Here is a 19,502-nt window from a genome sequence, read left to right on the forward strand (position 1 = left end):
ACTATGCGTTCAGAGATCATCATCATCCAGCCACTCAGCGTACGCATGCACGTACCTGCCCACCATCTGTAGAGGCAGATTTGAACTTGAGTCTCCTCCATTCTGATGCCACACTGATAGGACCAGGTTGCACTGTCGCAGATATTCATGCGTGTACATCCTCTGTAGTGTCCACACACACTCTGCCCACACATACCTCCACCAGCCTGGGTACAGGAGCTTTGAAAGCTTTCAGGCCAAGCCCAGCTCTCAGAGGTTACTTTCGAGTCCTGTGTTTCAGAAGCTCCCCAGGTGATTCTAGTTCAGGTCCAGGAGCAGCTGCCCAAGGCGGAGCTAGAAAGCGAGAGGGCTCATGGGAGCAGCTTAAACTTCTTAAGAACCTGCTCTTAAGATATTGGCTTCTTACTGCGTTCCTGACAACCCTGACCCTTTGGAAGGGGAGCCGTGGCCTCGGGGGCCTCCGGCCCTATGACTCTGCGACAGCGTGATCTGACGGTCTCCCTTTTGGGCCGGCCCCCGTCTCTGCAGCTGGCCTGACCCTGCTTCAGGCACCTCAAGTGCGGCCCGCCATTCCTGTTTAGGAGAGCATGCCTGTGACCTGGGAATGAGGGGCTGCTGTCCCCCGTCGTCTGATTTAAAAAGCAAGCTCTGTGATCCCGCGCGGGCAGAGGGAGTTCAGGGGAGCTGAGTTCCCAAATCAGGGTCCCTGATGAGCTCATGGGCATCACCTGGGAGCTGGTGAGAACGAGCAGTTATAGACCCGGCCCTGCCCCCACTCAGTGGCTGGCGCCTGCAGGCCGGGAACCTGGAATGGTTGTGCTGCCACCGAAGGGTGAGGACCACAGCTCCAGGGGGACAGTGAGTACATGCGTGCGTGGACCTGCAGGGCCAGGGGCGTGGTCTTCAGCCCGCAGTGGGCATCGGAGACCCCCCCAGGTGCTTTATAGAACCTCAGACGCCCAGACCTCATCTCAGCGTCGGGGAACCTGAATTTCTGTGAATCCTCCACCCGAGGGTATTTTCCCACTGATTCCTTAGGGAGAGTGGGAGAGGGAGGGAGAGACAGAGAGAAACATCGATGTGAGAGAGACACATGGATTGGTGGCCTCCTGCACGAGCCCCACCCAGGGCCCGAGCCAGAGAGGGGCCTGCAACCAAGACATGTGTGCCCTTGACCCAAATGGGACCCAGGGCTCCTTGGTCCACCGGCCAACGCTCTATCCACTGAACCAAACCGGCCAGGGCGGGGAAATCTGCATTTTTTTTTAACCACAAGCTCCGGGAGATTTTGAGATACCCCTCCCCCCCCCTTCTTTCTTTTTTTCTTTTTAACTGTTGTAGTAGAAACCTGATAAAGAAGCATTGTTTTAATATTTAATAACAACTTCCTACTCACTGGGCACAGGGCAAGGTACTTCCACTTTCGCTTTCCTCCTGTCGTTTCCTCTCCTGGGTCTCCAGTGATCAAGCTGTTTTCCCTTCCTTCTGTTTCCCCTTAAGGAAGATGGGGTTCCCTTTAGCCCGCACCTCCTCCCTGACGGGCTGTTACTGCCCCATAAAAGCCACATGTGAGGCCTCTGGCCTCCTGCATGCTACTGAGCCCAGGGGTCGGCAAACTCATTAGCCCACAGAGCCAAATATCAACAGCACAACGATGGACATTTCTTTTTTGAGAGCCACATTTTTTAAACTTAAACTTCCTCTAAAGCCACTTCTTCAACATAGTCTCGCCCAGGCCGTGGTATTTTTGTGGAAGAGCCACCCTCAAGGGGCCAAAGAGCCGCATGGGGCTCCTTAGCCGCGGTTTGCCGACCATGGCCCATCTTCCCCAAACTGTGCTGTGACGGAGGCCATTGGCCTCTGATCTAATTGATCCAAAGACATCGTCCAGACGGGCGTCCCCCAGGCTGAGTCAAGGAGGTCAAGGCCCCGCGGCTTCCTGTCGGCCCTGCGGTCGCCCTGCCAAGAGCAGGTGGGAGGCGGGACGGAGCTGCAGGCCTTGACGTCGGTCTCTCTAAAGAGCTGCTTGTTTTCCTTTTGCCCGCAGCTGTCCCTGCCCCTCCACCCTTATCTGTCATCATAGAAGTCCGTACCTGCATGATATGTCATGACAGGGCGCACCTGCTCCAACCGAGCGGATGCCGCATTTTCAGACGCGCTGCCAAGGATGCATGGTGTTAAGCCTCCTGGCAGAGAGGAAATGGGGCTTCCGCTCTAGCCTGGCCCACCTGCCCGCCCTTCCTGCCTCCTTCACTGTCCTCTGCTCGCAGGGTGAGGTCAGCGGGCTGCAGACCCACCGGACTGATCCACGTGACTCTCGTGTCCCCAGGGGTCCTGCCTAGGTGGGGTGCCTGCTTAGGCCTCTTCTGGGCATCTCTGGATTCACCACCAAGGCCTGGGTGAACCCCAAAGCCCCCATCTCGCAGGCCATGGGGTTCCCTCCATTACTGCATTGCTGCTTATAATAAGCCTCGGTCTGAGCACATAGGCCATCATGCTCGCTTGTGTTACAAAGGAACGGGCTGAATGAATGAAGCCTTTGTTTTTACCCCCCCACCCTCACCCCCCAGACCTCTCAGAGCTTTTGGGGGGAGTATTTGAAAGGCATTTTAATGAGACCAGGACTCGCTACATTTCTTTTCTCCACAATTGCCAATATTTGGTGTTTGAAAAAATAATAATCTAGCCACACACCCAGGGTTGGCCTTGCCTGGGTTAGAAAGCACAATGGAGCCTGGTTGGTGTGGCTCAGTGGTTGGGCCTCAGCCTGTGAACCAGGAGGTCATGGTTCGATTCCTTGTCAGAGCACATGCCCGGGTTACAGGCTCGATCCCCAGTGGGAAGTGTGCAGGAGGCAGCCGATCCATGATGCTCTCTCATCGTTGATGTTTCTCTCTCTCTCCTCCTCTCCCTTCCTCTCTGAAGACAATAAAAATATATATTATATATATAAAAAAAGAAAGCACAGTGGAAACGGGCATCAGGTTTGAAACGCAGGTGACAGAGGGGTCCGCAGCTGTCCTGTCACCGGTCACGATGGGGAGGGGGGAGGTGTCAGTGTTAGAGAACGCTGCTCTGCAGAGCTCCCCAGGACCAGAGCTGAAGTGTTGTTGCGTTAGCTCCCAGAATCCCTTGGGGCTCCTTAAAGGAACCCCAGGGCCCAGGTGTCTCCCAGACCAATTGGTCTGAACCTGGGAGGGCCCAGCCATCTGAAACTTGTAGTGCCCGGGGAAACCTCAGGGCCAGCGGAGTCTGTCTGAATGTGTGCAGTTGGGAGTAAGGCCAAGAATCATTGGGTTACCGTTCTTTTTTATAATAAAGGTAAATAGTACACATGTGTGCTGATCCTCACAGGTGTATGCAGTATGTGCGTGTTGGCACATGTGCCTGGGAAGTTGGGGAGTTTGTGGCCCCTTATACATTTGGAGGAAGGCTAGATCCACGCTACAGTGTATGTTCATGCTGAGTGCCATCTCTTCCTTATGTTTCTGTCTCTGGTGACGAGAGCCTTATCAGGCCAATAGTAGAGAGTCAATATTTGTGAAACAATAGAAGGCAGGAAGGAATAGAGAGGTGGGAGAAAGCATAAAAATACCCCCTCCGAGGGGTCTCGGTAGGGCTATAGGGCATAGAACAGTCAGGAATGACCTACATGGCGGCCTCTAGGGACAGCTGCATCGTTTGGAAGTCTCTAGAAGAAAGTGAAGGGCTATTGCTTATCCTAAGGAGCTCACCTAGCTTGCCCAGGTTTCTGTCTCGTTTTATTTATTTCCTTTGGGTCTGCTAGCCTCCTGGTGAGAAGGCCCTGGCTCCCACGTCCTCCCTGACAGGCTTTGTAAACGAATAGGCTGAGTCCGGAGCATAGAGGCACCGTGACCTCTGACTTTTACAGGATGGGAGGGCCGTGGTCGGCAAACTGCGGCTCGAGAGCCACATGCGGCTCTTTGGCCCCTTGAGTGTGGCTCTTCCACAAAACACCACGGCCTGGGCAAGTCTATGTTGAAGAAGTGGCGTTAGAAGAAGTTTAAGTTTAAAAAATGTGGCTCTCCAAAGAACTTTCCATCGTTGTGCCGTTGGTATTTGGCTCTGTGGACTCATGAGTTTGCCGACCACTGGAGTAGGGGAATGTATGTTTCCTGGACAGAGTCAGGAAGGGAAGGGGCCCAGAAGAACTTCTCTGCCAGTGAGCAAGTTAATTCTCTAACCGTGTGGTTAGGGTTATTGCCCTGAGTAAACGCTTATCGGACTCATTGGGTTTAGATCACCTTGCACAGGTGTCCTTTTGCATCTAGTACAAACCTCCCGGGCGGGCTGAGAGGGGCAGGGGTGCCACGAGGCTGGAAGCGGCTTCCCCCGAGCTGTCCACCGGGATTGACGCCGCGGCTTTGTTTGGCACCCGCAGGTGAGCGTGCTGACCACCCTGGAGCGGCGGTTCAACCTGCAGAGCGCCGACGTGGGCGTGATCGCCAGCAGCTTCGAGATCGGCAACCTGGCGCTCATCCTCTTCGTCAGCTACTTCGGGGCGCGCGGGCACCGGCCGCGCCTCATCGGCTGCGGGGGCATCGTCATGGCCCTGGGCGCGCTGCTGTCCGCCCTGCCCGAGTTCCTGACTCACCAGTACAAGTACGAGGCGGGCGAGATCCTCTGGGGCGCCGAGGGCCGTGACGTGTGTGCCGCCAACGGCACGGCCAGCGACCAGGGGCCGGACCCCGACCTCATCTGCCGGAACCGGACCGCCACCAACATGATGTACCTGCTGCTGATCGGCGCCCAGGTGCTGCTGGGCATCGGTGCTACCCCTGTGCAGCCCCTGGGCGTGTCCTACATCGACGACCACGTGCGCAGAAAGGACTCCTCCCTCTATATAGGTAGGAGCAGGGGGCACCGGGCGCGGCTCTCTGTGGGTGGGCCTTGAACTTGGTGTTTTGCCAGAGCCACTGCTTCTCACCATTAGCTTCAGAACACAGGGCTTTCGAGAGCTAAGGTCTGAATTGCACCTGAGAAATCTGGTGTAGTAGGGTTGGAGTACCATCTGGGCATAGTGCTTTTTTAAAAAAAAATCTCACCCAAGGATATTTTCCCATTGATTTTTTTTTTTAATTTCTATATTTTATTGATTTTTTTTACAAAGAGGAAGAGAGAGGAATAGAGAGTTAGAAACATCGATGAGAGAAAAACATCGATCAGCTGTTTCCTGCACACCACCCATTGGGGATGTGCCCGCAACCAAGGACCTTTCAGTCCCCGGGCCAAACTGGTTTCGGCTGATTTTATTTTTTATAGAGAGTAGGAGAGAGAGGGAAAGACAGAGGGAAAAAGCAATGTGAGAGAAACACATGGATGGGTTGCCTTCTGCACAAGCCCTGACCAGGGCCTGTGACCGGAACCGAACCTGGGACCCTTCAGTCTGCAGGCCGATGCTCTATCCATTGAATCAAACCCTCTAGGGGCCATAAGGCATTTTTAAAAAGCTCCCAGGTGATGCCCTTGTGGTGAAATTTATTGTTAAGAGACCTGAGAGGGGAGGCATGGTCAGGAGGAGGTTTATGTTTGTTTACCTGCTCTTTTGTGTGCCCGTGAACTTGGGGCCATCTGGCAGTAGTCTTCTGAGATCCAGCAGGACCACTGGTCTCTGACTTGACGGACGCTGCCCTACTACACTGGGAGAGAGGTTTTCTGGCAGTGACAGCAGCAAGTAGATAAATCAGGGCACCGAGAAGGAAACGGAGAGTGAAAAGCTGAGTTCTTGTCTCCCATATAGAATCAAAGAGAAAAATGCCTCCCCAGATACCTCCTCAAACTATATCTGTGCTCAATCATGTCTGCTCGGGGCTTCTGCACAGGGCCCTGGGCTCAGAGCTCTCTTCTGGAAGTTTCCCTGACAGGCAGGGCTACGTTATTTCCCTGGTCGGCGCGTGCCAAGCCATAGGATGGGGAGGCATTTCGGTTTGGGGTGTGGGAAGTGGAAGTGTGGGCAGAGGGGCCTTCCACCCTTCCGAGCCTTCATCTGTGCCATCTGCTGGGAGTCTTTGTTAGGAAGGACGTTCCGGCCACATTTCTGCTCGGACCCCGTCTCCTCTGCAGTAGTTAAGCAGGCACAGAGCATCTGCCATTTGCATGGCCCACGGGCATGGCGGCGGCTCTGGGCCAGCTGGCCAGCATCCCAAACAAGTGCGGACGGCCCTCCGAGGGTCTCCCTGCTGGCTTCGCACGTCTTTGTTTCCCAGGGAACAGCGGAGAGCCGGCCTCCTGCGCCCCTGGCCTCCACGGGAGTCCTTGTAGTCCATGCATGGTTCCAATTCTCCGGGAGCCACTTAAGGCCATTGTATATGCGGGGCGTAACGGGTCCATCCATTTACTACTCGGGTCATGAAAGCGCGTGAGTGATCATGAGAATGTCAGCTCTTCTCTGCCGTACTGGGGAGCCACTAAGTCTGCTCTGGGAAGTATTCAGAGGAAGCCACAGAGCAGAATCAATATGAATTAAGGCCTCTTAGCTCCCTGCGGAGAGGAGGAGAGGCAGAAGGGACCGGTGCCGGGACTGTGGGTGTGAATGCGCACGCGTTGGGGTGAGTGGCCGTGTGCCTCCGGCCCCAGCTCCCGGAAAGCTGGGTGAGAGGGAGAGGCCTGCGAGAAGCTGTCAGGTCAGGGGTCAGATGCTGAAGCCCTGAGCGCGGAAGGAGATGGAAAGGAATAGAAACACTGGCCGTGTCAAACACCACAGCTGGCTGTCAGCGGGGAAGGGGACCAAGCCATGCGGTGCTCAGGTCGAGCACGCACGTCCCTGCTGGCGAGATCTGCCCCGGGCGCCTGCAGGGTCCCCAGAGAGGGGCCCGCTGTGTGTCTGTGGCCCTGTCATCGGCCCCACTGTACCCAGAGGGAGGTGACATGTTCTGTCTCGAGTCAGGCTGACTTTTGCCACTGAAATGACTGTGAATGTGCGTTGGCCTCTTTCAGCCCGGCCACTGCCAAACACCCCGATTCCTCGACGGGCCATTCAAGGGGCTCCTGGGGCTGGCTCTCCAGTGTGGGGAGGGAGCCAGGGAGCTCATTACAGGGGACAAAGCCCGGGGAATGGGGCCGAGTCTCTGCTGGCAGCTCCACTGCAGCCCAGCGGGGAGCCAAGCCCCACCCGCGGCCACACGGTGACCCGTGGGTGACACGGGACACGCACTGTCTTCCTCGGGGGACAGGCAGGCAGGGTGGCGGTGGAAGCCATTTGATGGGGGTCCAAGAATTGACCCTTGGGGAGTCCACTCATACTACCAGTCCTGGGGGCGACCTTCCCTTAGCTCCATGTCCTTAGCTTCAAGTTCAAGACCCAGCACGGTTATTGTAGGAAAGAATAAGTAGCTAATGCCATGGACTTTCTGTGTCCTGTTTTCAGTTCTCACCCAAGGATGTTTATTGTCTTTTAGAGACAGAGAGAGAGAGAGAGAGAGAGAGAGAGAGAGAGAGAGAGAGAGAGAGGCATTGATGTGAGAAGAAAATATCGCTCGGTAGCCTCCTGTTGACTCCCCAACTGGGGATTGAACCCGTAACCTAGGTATGTGCCCTGACTGGGAATCGAGCCTGCAACCTTTTGATGTACAGGATGATGCTTCAACCGACTGAGCCACCTGCCAGGACGTCACTGAGTCCTTCTCTTAAGTGGCTGTATCAATTGGTTTTATCTTGTTTTTATCTTTGAGGAAGAGCAAGCCAAGAGGAGACTGTGAACGATTTAAAAAATAACTTTATTTCTAGTTAAAACGTATTAACACCATTGACCGCCTGGGATGTATAAAGAAAGCATAATTAGAAAATAATTACTCTTAGCTTTACGATTGTCTTAAGTCTTTTTTCGTGCATTGATATTCTCTTCTACAAAAAATATGTGTTTATAATAAGTAGTGCTTTGCAATGATCGTTTCTCTCTTAATATCTCATGAGCATTTCTGTGTCACTAAATATTCTGTGATGTTCCTACTGCACCCTTACCAGATATATACCTTCATATTTCATGCCCTCTGTGGTTGGACGCGGGTTTTTACAATTCTAGCTGCTGTGACTGAAGCAGACGGGTAAACGGCGGTTCTGAGAGGGTTAGTAACTCACCTCCGATAACTTAGCTGGATGGCGCTGGGCTCCAGGTCTGAGAGCGACGTTTCTTTGCAGGTGCATCTGTCACAGGCTGAGGTGGAGGAGGGGCTGGGTGGGTGACCCAGGGGTTAGGTATAAGCCAGGGCACTCCGCAGGGCAGCCTGAGAACTTCAGGACATAACAGTTACAGGAGCCAGGGAGGTGGGAAGAGAGCAGTGAGTCTCAAAGCCGGGCAGAGAGAGAGAGAGGGGCGCAGGAAGGAGAACAGCTAACAGTTCAGTTAGGATTCCAGAAAGAGCTTGTGCCCCGAGAGAACTGACTGAGTGTGCTAGGGCTGCCATAGCGTAACATCTGAGACTGAGTGGCTTAAGCAGTAGCTTTAATGTCTTACAGTTCTGGAGGCTGGAGGTCCAAGCTCAGGGTATCAGTAGGGTTGGTTTTCTCTGCAGCCTCTCTCCTTTCCCTGGTCTTTCCTGTGTGTACATCGCTTGGAGCAATTGCTGCAAGTCAGTAGGCAGGCGTATAAGACATGGATGTGTCATGTTCTCTTTATCGCTCCTATGGAAACACAGCGGAGCCCTCCATGTTCCGGTTAATGATGCAAAGAGAATTATTCCTAGATTTCATCTGCCAGTGGTTTGTCTAGAACAAAGGTCACCCTAAGACCAGCCGGCAGCCAGCGAGAGCCAAATTCCCCTGCCAGGCCCCGGGAGCCCAGAGTTATTTCGCTTCTGATGAGTTTTTACTTTAACTCGACGCTGGGTAAAATGTGTTCTCCCTCTCCGAAGAGAGCGCGGGTCGGGTATGGATCACCTACACGGTGACTGCAGCGCGTCTGAACAAAATAATTAAAAAGCTGTCCCTCGTGGGGGGCAGGCATAACTCATTACACTCTTGCTACTTCATTGATATTGCAGTCTCCCTCATTAATTTCTTTCTCTGAAATTAATGACTCTGTGAAACCGGGCAGTGTGCTTCGGCTGTTCCGTTCCTGCTGCTCACGTACCACTCTCAGTGTGTGTCAGCGACGTGCGAGGCAGCGTTGGTACGTGCGGCTCTTATCTGGCGATTCCAGATTGCCCGGCTGGTAGGCATTGCTCATTCGTTTTCAGCCGCTCGTAATTCATGCCCTGTGGTTCGGAGAAGCACTGCTGTGCTCGCTTCCTGGGTGACCTTGGACCAGACTCCAAGCGTGGGCTCTGGAGTCCGTCCTGACAGCCTGAGACCCAGGTCCTGGCTCCTCCACGGACCTGCCACTGGGATTTTGGACACGTTTCCTGAACCTGTTTTCTTATCAGGAAAACAAAGGCTGGGTCCTGCCTTAGAGGGCTTTGCCTTATTATCTTTTTTTAAAAAAATTATTTTATTTTATTGACTTTTTATAGAGAGGAAGGGAGAGGGATAGAGAGCTAGAAACATGGATGAAAGAGAAACATCAACCAGCTGCCTCCTGCACGCCCCCTACTGGGGATGTGCCCGCAACCAAGGCACATGCCCTTGACGGGAATCAAACATGGGACCTTTCAGTCCGCAGGCCGAAGCTCTATCCACTGAACCACATCGGTTTCAGCTGCCTTAGTGTCTTTTGCACCAGGTGCCATGTCGAATGCTGGCCATCATCACACTCTGTCCTGTTCACCTGGATGGTCATACCAGCTCCATGTCCAGGAGAGTAGACACTGAGGCAGGAAAGTGCTGAACTTGCTTTAACACACAGGCAGGTCTTGGACGAGCAGTTAGGTCTCGATCTCCAGCCTCAGGAAATGCATCTTGGCGATGTGAGAACAGCAGCCTCTTCAGTCCTGAATGAAACCAGCAGGGCTCTCCTTTGCCTGCAGACTGCTTCCTGCGGCTCCTCTAAAAACACTTGAAGTGCTGGAGTTACCCAGCCAGCAGGCTCTGTTTCAGAGGCACCCCACCCTGTGTGCCCGTTGCCCCGAAGCAGTGGTTGGCAAACTCATTAGTCAACAGAGCCAAATATCAACAGGACAACAATTGACATTTCTTTGGAGAGCCACATTTTTTAAACTTGAACTTCTTCTAACGCCACTTCTTCAACATAGACTAGCCCAGGCCATGGTATTTTGGGGAAGAGCCACACTCAAAGGGCCAAAGAGCTGTAGTTTGCCGACCACGTCCCCAAAGTGATGTATTGGTTGGCTTTTCGGCTCCAAAACATTGCTTCTAAATTTGTTTCAGATCTTTTCAAAGAATGTATTCTCATGTTAGTCAAGGTGGGGAAAACAAAAATACAATAAGAACACTTAAATAATAATTCATAATCCAGGTACCTATAGAATATGCTGCTACAATGTAGGTATATTTCATTCCAGTCTTTGTTCTTTGTATATATTTTTACTTAGTTAAGACCAGACCATAAGCAAACCTGCCTTTTACCAAATGACTAGAGGCCCGATGCACGAAAATTCATGCATGGCACTGCCTTCCCTCCTCTGGCCGCTGGCAGGCACCTGGGATCAGCGCTTCCCTCCTCCGGCTACCCACAGGCACTAGGGACCTGGGCTGGCATCCCTCCAGCCCAGGCTTCGTCTTGAAGGACATCCAGAATGATGGTCTAATTAGCATATTATCCTTTTATTATTATAGATATATTATCAACTTCTTGTGTATCATAAACAATAGACATCGTTTCAGATAATTGCCTAAGATTTTGTCAGTCTAGTAACATTTCCATTTTCTTTCTGGACCTTCTCTGTGGCCATAGCCTTGACCACATTTGCTGAAAACTTCCGAAGCTCAGGGCAGTTGAGGTAGATTCAGTGTGAGCTGGACGGCAGCCACTTGGCTTTGCTGTGACTTTTTCTGGAAGATCAATGAGTGAAGCACAAGATGTTCTGACAAGAGACTCATGCCCTAGCCGGTTTGGTTCAGTGGTTAGAGTGCTAGCCCTCCAATTGAAGGGTCCCAGGTTCGATTCTGGCCAAGGCAAGTACCTCGGTTACAGGATCGATCCCTGGCCTCCATCCGGGTGTCTCACATCAATGTTTCTCTCTGTCTCCCCCTCCCTTCCACTCTCTCTAAAAATCAATAGGAAAACACCCTAGGACAAGGATTAACAACAACATCAGAAAAGGATATGCACTCATGATATTCTGAAAAATTCAAGAACTCCTGACCCTTTACCATAAAAATGATTAGGTTGGATGTTCTGGTTAGTTCTTCATTTCATTATTTCATAGACACTGAAGTTGCAGGACAGGGTCCCTAGCCACCCAAACCAAACACAAGCAGTTAAAAATAACCTGTGGGCAGGTCCTGAGCGGGAACAGGCAGTGTTAAATAGCAAATGGCTTATGTGGGCAGGAGAATGTCGAGCACGCTCAGCTCATTCAATGGGGCTCTTCATTGAATGGGAAAATCATAAGCGGCCCTGGCTCCTTTATGTGGACGGCGACTGCCAAAGACCCCCTCCCTCTCTCAAAGGCCTTCATATTGTCGGGAGTGAATAAGCTAAATGAACATGTTTCATTCTCAACTTGGCTTTGCCACTTCATTCCTACCCAGCTGCGTGTGTGTGTGTGTCTGAATCCACATATACACAAAAATCAAGATACCAGAGCATGCCCTAGCTGGTTTGGCTCAATGGATAGAGCGTTGGCCTGCGAATGGAAAGATCCCTGGTTCGATTCCAGCCAAGGGCACATGCCCGGGTTGTGGGCTCGCTCCCCAGTGGGGGGGGAGGGGTGTGCAGGAGGCAGCCAATCCATGATTATCTTTCATGATTAATGTTTCTCTCTCTCTCTTCCTCTCCCTTCTCTCTGAAATGAATAAAAATATATTTAAAAAAATTTTTTTTAAAGATACCAGAGCAGCCCAGCCAGTGTGGTTCAGTGGCTGAGCATCACCCTAGGAACCAGGAGGTCACAGTTCCACTCTTGCTCAGGGCACATGCTCAGATTGCGGGCTCCACCCCCAGCGTGGGGTGTGCAGGAGGCAGCCGATCAGCGACTCTCTCTCATTATTGATATTTCTATCTCTCTCTCCCTCTCCCCTCCTTTGAAAGATACCAAAGCACTAGGTGGCTAATGGACACTCATAAAAGGTTGAGTATAGTCTTCAGAGCTGGGAAACAGGCATGTATGTTAAATGTGTCAGGAAAGAGCCACAGACCTGAGCTGCTTGAGGCTAAAGGTTCTCGCTTGTCTGCCGGGCTGAAATTACACAGAGATACCAGCACCCTGTATCACTGGATTCTCATAGAGCTTGCTGAGCAAAGAAAGGTTAGGATCACCTGCCAGCAGAGTCCGTATGCTGGGCAGACCCTGATAACAGGCTCCTCGGGGTGACAGCGAATATCCCTCTGAGCCAAGATAGCTGAGGTGATATAGGCGGTACCGAGTGACAGATGGCACTGGGGGACTGGAATGCTGTCCAGGGCTCAGCTCTCCACAGCACCTGCCCCCTGGGGAGCCACTGTACTTACAACAGGAAGCATCTGAGCAGCACCGAGGTCACGCTGGGTGACACGTCAGATGCGTTCTCTTGGCATTGGGGACAAATGTCCTCTCGGCCCTCCTCCTCTTCCTCCTCCTCCTCCCAACCCTTTCCCCCCTGGACCTCCTTTGGGGCTGAAATTTTCCATCCCTTCTGTCAGCCTGACCATGGGTGTTTTGGGTCATATTCAGCACATTTTCTGTGCTGGTTGGAACTGATGCACAGATAGGGGAAAAAAATCAAAACTTTTATTTTTGGCTCTGAAAGCAAAAACATTTTTTTAAAATGCGCTGGCGATCATTAATAGACTCTGAACTCTCAAAGTCAAAATTTTCCATGTGTTCTTACCGAGAAAAATGCTCTGGGGCAATTAAAACACTAACCGAGAGTCCAGCTGGTGTGGCTCAGTGGTTGAGCGCCAGCCTCTGAACCAGGAGGTCACTGTTCAATTCCTGGTCAGGGCACATGCCCGGGTTGCAGGTTTGAGCACCGTAGGGGGCGTGCAGGAGGCAGCCAATCAGTGATTCTCTCTCATCATTGATGTTGCGCTCCTCTCCACCCCCCTTCTTCTCTGAAAGCAATAAAAACATATTTAAAGAAAAACACAACTAACCAACAGGCAGTAAGAAAGTTGTAAGGGACTCTCCCCTACCCCCCCCCCCGGCCCCCCTCCAATCATCTGAGTTCATGAATACACTTGGCAAATGTTTTGGGGCAAAACTTCTTTTTTTTTTTTTTAATAAATATATTTTATTGATTTTTCACAGAAAGGAAGGGAGAGGGACAGAAAGTTAGAAACATCGATGAGAGAGAAACATCAACCAGCTGCCTCCTGCACACCCCCTACTGGGGATGTGCCTGCAACCAAAAGCACATGTCCTTGACTGTAATCGAACCTGGTACCCCTCAATCCACAGGCCGACGCTCTATCCACTGAGCCAAACTGGTTTCGGCCGGGCAAAACTTCTTATCCCAACATTTATTTTTGGGGGGTGTGCATTGGGGGGTAGTTGCCATTTACCGCTGTCTCCTGTTTCAGGAGTGGGAGGCTCCGTGGGCTTGGGGCTAGTGCATCCTGACCTCTCTCCACGGAGAGGGATTGTCTCCCTCTCGCTCTGATGTCCTGGGATGTGGTGCAAACAAGGGCACTTTCCCCCACTTTCCCCTGCATCCCTTTCTGGGCAAGGCCTGTGCCTGTCAGCACCGTCACATCGGCCCACCTGCTTTGTGGGTTGTTAATGGACTTGACAAAGGGAATCTGGGCACCCAGCAAGAGGCCCCATTTGCACAGCAAGGTCCTAATAGGTTCGGAAGTGGTGCCTGGATCCTGGGAACTTTTCAAAGCCCAGGGGTGGCTATTATTAGACCTAACGCCTTTCGCCTACTCCAGCCTTCGTCCGCCCATTGCATCCTGGGGGAAGAGAACCGTGTCCTGATCCAGCTGCTCAACGGGATTGGCTTAGGTGCACGTGACTAACAACAGTGATAAAAGACAAGGTCAGGGTCCTCGGGTTGTATAAAGACCAAGTGTGTCCTGCCTTGATGCTCTTATTCATTTATTTTTAGTGGTTGTGAGCAAGTGTTGGGATTTGGGACTTACTGCACTCACAGAGACACGTGAACAGCTGCTTGCTTATGTAGACACGTGTGTGTTTGAATAATGACCATGGTGACAGCGAACACACCGGCTCTGTTTATGGGGTCACTGCTAGGTGGCCCTCAGGCACTTTGCATGTGGCCTCTCAGTCTTTCTTCAGAGAGCCCAGGCTGATAGCGGTTGTTGTTCCCATTGTACAGGCGAAGAAACTGAGGCCGGAGGAGGCTAAGCCCCTTGTCCAGGGTCACAGGGCTACTATCCTGGTCTTCATTGGCCCACAGATCATGTCTTTTCCATATATGTTTCCTTCCTCCCACATCCTTAGACACTGTTATGCCCCCACCAGGGTAACATAGGACCCACGTGTGCTGTGCTAAGTACAAAATTAGCTTAACTCAACTACCTGACCGCTGCCTCCTGGGCTGCTCTTGCCCCTTTAAGACTGCCCCGGGCATTCCCTGGGCACCCCTGAGAACGGCCTGGGCAGGGGCCGCTGACAGTTAATGAGGGGTCCTTCTGGGGCACAGCCCCCTTGACCTTTGGCCTTGGCCTTTGCCACCTGCCATGTTAGGAGAGTGATGTATGGAAGGGGAGGCAGAGGTGGATGGTGGGAAGGAAATCGCCCTTTTAACTTCACGGGCCGTTTTCCCTGCATTAATGTGCCAGCCTCCAGCCATGCAATTAGAGGTCGTTAGGCAGCCACAATGGGAAATTAATTCTGCACCACATTCCCCCTCCCCGCCCCCATTTGTGGGTGAAACTGCTCTAGGGCAGGGAGAGAGCAGGCCTGCTCCACTGGCCTGCTGACAGGGTGTGCTGTTCCCTTGGGAAGTGAGAGAGACAGAGAGAGAGAGAGAGAGAGAGAGAGACAGACAGACAGACAGACAGACAGACAGACATGGAATAAGTGACCAGTTAGGACTGAGCCCCAGGCTCTGAGAGTCCCTGGGAAGCAGTGGGAGAGGGGGCTCCCGAGCAGCTTTACATGGAGGAGCTTGGGGTCCCCCTGAGAGGGCCCCCCCCTTCTGCTGGCCTCAGGGAAACCTAGGTCTCAGCTCTGAGAATTGAGCCCGGCTGACCTTGGCCACGTTACATAACTTCTAATCTCTGCTAGGTTTGTACTTGCTTAAAAAAAATAAAACACAATTTTCCCCTTTGTAATTTTTAAAATACCGTCTAGTCACCCTCTATTGAGCTCAGCAGTGGAGCGCAGACCCAGGAACCAAGAGGTCACCGGTTCCATCCCCCTCAGGGCACAGGTTGGAGTTTCCGGCTCCATCTCCAGTAGGGGGTGTGCAGGAGGCAGCCGATTGATGATGTTCCTCTCATCCATGTTTCTACCTCTCCCCCTCTCTCTAAAAACAAAAGTGAGTTTTCGACATAAACTCTGGATTTGGGCTTCTCTTGAGCAATAATGGCTGCACTTCAGACTGGACCCGCTTTCTCTGTCTGCCCGCTTCCCACCTAATCCTCTTTCGCCGCGTGTGCCCCGGGCGTGGCCCTGGTGGGCAGGTGACTTTGGAGCCTGTGGTTGGTCTATCCCAGTGGTTGGCAAACTCATTCGTCCACAGAGACAAATACCAACAGTACAACGATTGAATTTCTTTGGAGAGCCACATTTTTTAAACTTAAGCTTCTTCTAATGCCACTTCTTCAACATAGACTAGCCCAGGCCATGGTATTTTGTGGAAGAGCCACGCTCAAGGGGCCAGAGAGCCGCAGTTTGCCGACCACTGGTCTGTACAATGTCGAACGCCGTCCCGGAGGCTGCTTATCTTGGCTCCCGAAGCAGGTGACAGGAAGGGCTGCAGCCAGCAGGGCGTGGGAGCAGAAGCAGAACTCAGCCGCGTGCAAAGAAAGCCCAGTGGCTTCTGTGTCCCTTGCTCAACCTCCCACACCCCAACGCAAGCTCGCCCCGAGCCAGCAGGGGGTGTGAGGCCTGCATTGCTTCTTTGCCGTCCTGTATTGATTTTGTATTCCCAAGCCACCCATGGAAGGCACTCAGTAGAGGTTTGGCCACAGAACACCATTGTTCTATTCTGCTTGCCTGGGCACCATGCCGTTATTTCTTAATAAAGGAATGAGTAACGACCAGAAACAGATGGGTGCCACCTGTCAGGGTGTCTGGGGGCTGCAGTTACTGGCATTTGCCAGGGCAGAGGTGCGAGTTCGTAATGACTAGACAGTTTCTGATCCATCCCATTCATTGGTGAGGGTGCTCCAGGGATGACCTTGTAGGTCAAGTCCCTGGCCAGCTGGAGGCAGTGGTTTTATTTTGTTGTGTTTTTTTTGTTGTTGTTGTTGTTTAACATATTTCTTTCTTGATTTCAGAGAAGAAGGGAGAGGGAGATAGAGATAGAAGCATCAATGATGAGAGAAAATTATTGACCGGCTGCCTCCTGCACACCCTCTACTGGGGATTGTGCCTGCAATCCAGGCATGTGCCCTTGGCTGGAATCGAACCCGGGACCCTTCAGTCTGCAGACTGATGCTCTATCCACTGAGCCACACCAGCTAGGGCCGGAGGCAGTGTTTTTACTGCCAGCAAATCAGCAGCCTCTTGGGGGCAAGTGCTCGCCCACCCCCAGGCTGGGGCTCTTGGTTCAAAGCAAGGACAAGAGGAGGAGCGAGGGGGGCCCCCAGCAGATGGTGAGAAGGCCCAGCTCAGGGTGCACTGGGGTCAGAGGCAGCCTTTGAAGAATGAAAAGGAGTTCAAGTCGGGTCATTGTACTTCCCTTATCTCGGCCTTCCTGCTGGGGCCGGCGGGTGTCTGAGCTCACAGAAGCCAGGCCCCTGTCTGGGAGCCAATGATTAAGGGGGTCCCGAGGCCAAATAGCACCCCCCCTCCCCCGTGTCGTTATTGAAAATCAAATGTCAGCCGTGACCGCTGTTCCCTAGTCTGGCAGCCACTTGCCCTCGCTCAGGGGGTCTTTGCCTTCCGTTCTGCAGGTCTGCTGGCATCTCTCTCTGCAATTGCAGAGGGAGTGGAATTTTTCAAAGGGGAGCGTTTTTGCAAAAGATGAAAAGCAAACAGCTCAGGATGAATGGCTTATCTGGCAAAGGAAGCTTGCCTCTGGCCCGCGGGTCTTTAACCTTGTCTGACCCCGCCGAAGGGAGCTGGGCTTCTGTGTGTCTAGGAGAGAGCGAGCCAGAGCGAGCTCGTCTCCCTGTTGGGCCTAGATCAGTGGTTGGCAAACTCCTTAGTCCACAGAGCCAGATATCAGCAGTACAACGATTGAAATTTCTCTTGAGAGCCACATTTTTTGAACTTAAACTTCTTCTAACGCCACTTCTTCCAGACAGACTCTCCCAGGCCGTGGTATTTTTGTGGAAGAGCCACACTCAAGGGGCCGAAGAGCCACATGTGGCTCGAGAGCCTCAGTTTGCAGACCCTGGGGCTAGAGTGTGAGTCCCTTGTCAGGATACCTTGTGCTTCACCGTGTGAAACCTCCAGCTCAGAGTAACAGCGCCTCTTCCCATGGCCCCGATGGCCCCGTGAGGTCAGGCCCTTCCCTGCTGCAGTCACAGTGGCCTCTTTCCCGTTCCTCACACACATCAGGCTTATTCCAACCCCAGGGCCTTTGCACGTGCTGTCCCCTCTGCCTGGCTCACTCCCCAGACCCTGGCAGTTCTCCCTCTCTTGGCGGAGGCTCTGCTCAGGTATTACATTATCCGAGAGGCCCTCCCTGTCAGCCTCGTCTAAATTAGTATAATTTCCCCAACCCCTATTCTTGCTTTCATTTTTCTCCGCAGAACTGCGTGCTACCAGACATAGTTACATGGTTATTTGCATGTTTAGTTTCTCTCCTGCTCCACCAAATTGTAGGTGCCATCGAGACGAGCACTGGGGTGAATTCACTGCTGTGTCCCCAGTGCCCAGAGCAGGATCTGGCCCACGAGAGGTACCCCCCCAAGGCCTGGTGCATAAATGAGAGTGAGTGACGGCGTGCCCACCTCCTCCTTTTTGTATCTGTCCACACGTCCAGACCACATGCCCCCCAGCACCCCGTTACTGCCCGGTCCTGGGGGAAGGCTGAGCATGGAGTTAAGCAGCCCTGGGTTTGAGTGCTATCTCTTCTGAGTCTTATGTGGGTTCTTCCGGGCAAGTTTTCTACTTTAACCTTCATTTCTTCACTTGTGAGGTGGAGGGAACCTGGCCTGCCTGGGGGGGCGGGGGGCTGTGGCAGGAACGGAAGTTTGGCTTGCAGTGTTTCGTTAGCTGGTGTGCTGTATTAATTTAGTGTTAGACAAACAGGGGAAAAGCCCCTTAAAAAAAAACAAACAGCTTTATTATGACATGATTCACACCCCGTAGAATTCAGCCCTTCACGTGTGCGGTTCATTGGCTTAGTACATTCAGAGTTGTGCAGCGTCAGCATAATCCAGTTTTAGAACATTTTTATCATTTTTATCACCCCCAGTCTATCCCTCCCCTCCCAGGTCCTGGCGACAGCTTAAACAGGAATGGACTCCCCTGGATGGAGTCAGGAGGAAGCATGAGGTGCTTCTTGAGCGCTCAGCACACTTTTAAAAATAAATTCCTTATTGCTTTCTCGCGGCAGTAAAAGCACATTGGCCGGGTTGTGGCCCTGGGGAGGCCGTGGGGACTGGAACTTGGTGAAAATCAAGGCTTAATATCTGTGACAAAAAGCAATAAAGGAGCATCATGGACAGGAGCTTGTGATTGCCAGGAGATCTGTCCCAGTAGCCGAAACGGGGGAGGAAAGTGGAATGCGGAGCCTGTGGGCAGACCTGTGGCTTGTGTCCTGTTATCAGACTCTCACCCGGAGCTGCATTCCTGACCTTGCCCCAGTTTGGGGCTAGATGCCTCTGTGGGTTGTGTAGTAAACCCATCCATGGTAACCAAGCCAATCAAACGGAGGAAGATGACCACCACGGTTGCTAGGAGACGGGGAGATGCTGCCAGAGGGATGGGGTTCAGGCCACGCGGATTTCAGACCAGCTGCTGAACCCCAACCAAACAAGGCTTGTGTTTATCCAGACGGAGAGCGGCACTCAGTTATCTTCCCTTTGCCCTGCTGGCCTGGCAGAGCCCTGAGCCCTGAGATTTGTGGCCCTCCAGTTTGTTGATTTTTCTCAAGGGCAGGACTGGGAGCCTGTGTCGGAGCCGTAAATGCTCCCTTCCTCCCTCCCATCTGCGGCTTTGGAGGGAGATAACGTTACATTCGATAACTTTCTCCAGCCGTGTTTTCACAAGCGCAGGAAAAGCAAATGAAAAATTTACAGGAGCGGATTTCCTGGATGCGTCTGCGGCTCCTCTTGCTGGGGATTTACAAGTAATTTTGAGGCCAGCATTTCCAGTCTGGATGCCTTTCGCGCCCTTTTCCTGAGCGATAAGACGGTGTGT

General features: G+C 52.5%; 1 protein-coding gene across 4 annotated transcripts in view; it reads left to right on the plus strand.

Annotated features, from left to right (window-relative positions):
* SLCO3A1 (solute carrier organic anion transporter family member 3A1) overlaps nt 1-19,502 on the plus strand; it is a 102,410-nt gene that overhangs the window by 32,009 nt on the left and 50,899 nt on the right. For all 4 annotated transcript variants that reach the window (XR_004983382.2, XM_036411826.2, XM_036411825.2 and 1 more), the window contains exon 2: nt 4,403-4,868. Coding sequence is in view for 3 of the 4 variants with exons in the window: in XM_036411826.2 (XP_036267719.1) it covers nt 4,403-4,868 (466 nt within the window). In the remaining variant the exon portion in view is untranslated. The remainder of the gene's footprint in view (nt 1-4,402; nt 4,869-19,502) is intronic.

The sequence above is a fragment of the Pipistrellus kuhlii genome, unplaced genomic scaffold (assembly GCF_014108245.1).
Source record: "Pipistrellus kuhlii isolate mPipKuh1 unplaced genomic scaffold, mPipKuh1.p scaffold_m20_p_42, whole genome shotgun sequence".
Taxonomy (NCBI): Eukaryota; Metazoa; Chordata; class Mammalia; order Chiroptera; family Vespertilionidae; genus Pipistrellus; species Pipistrellus kuhlii.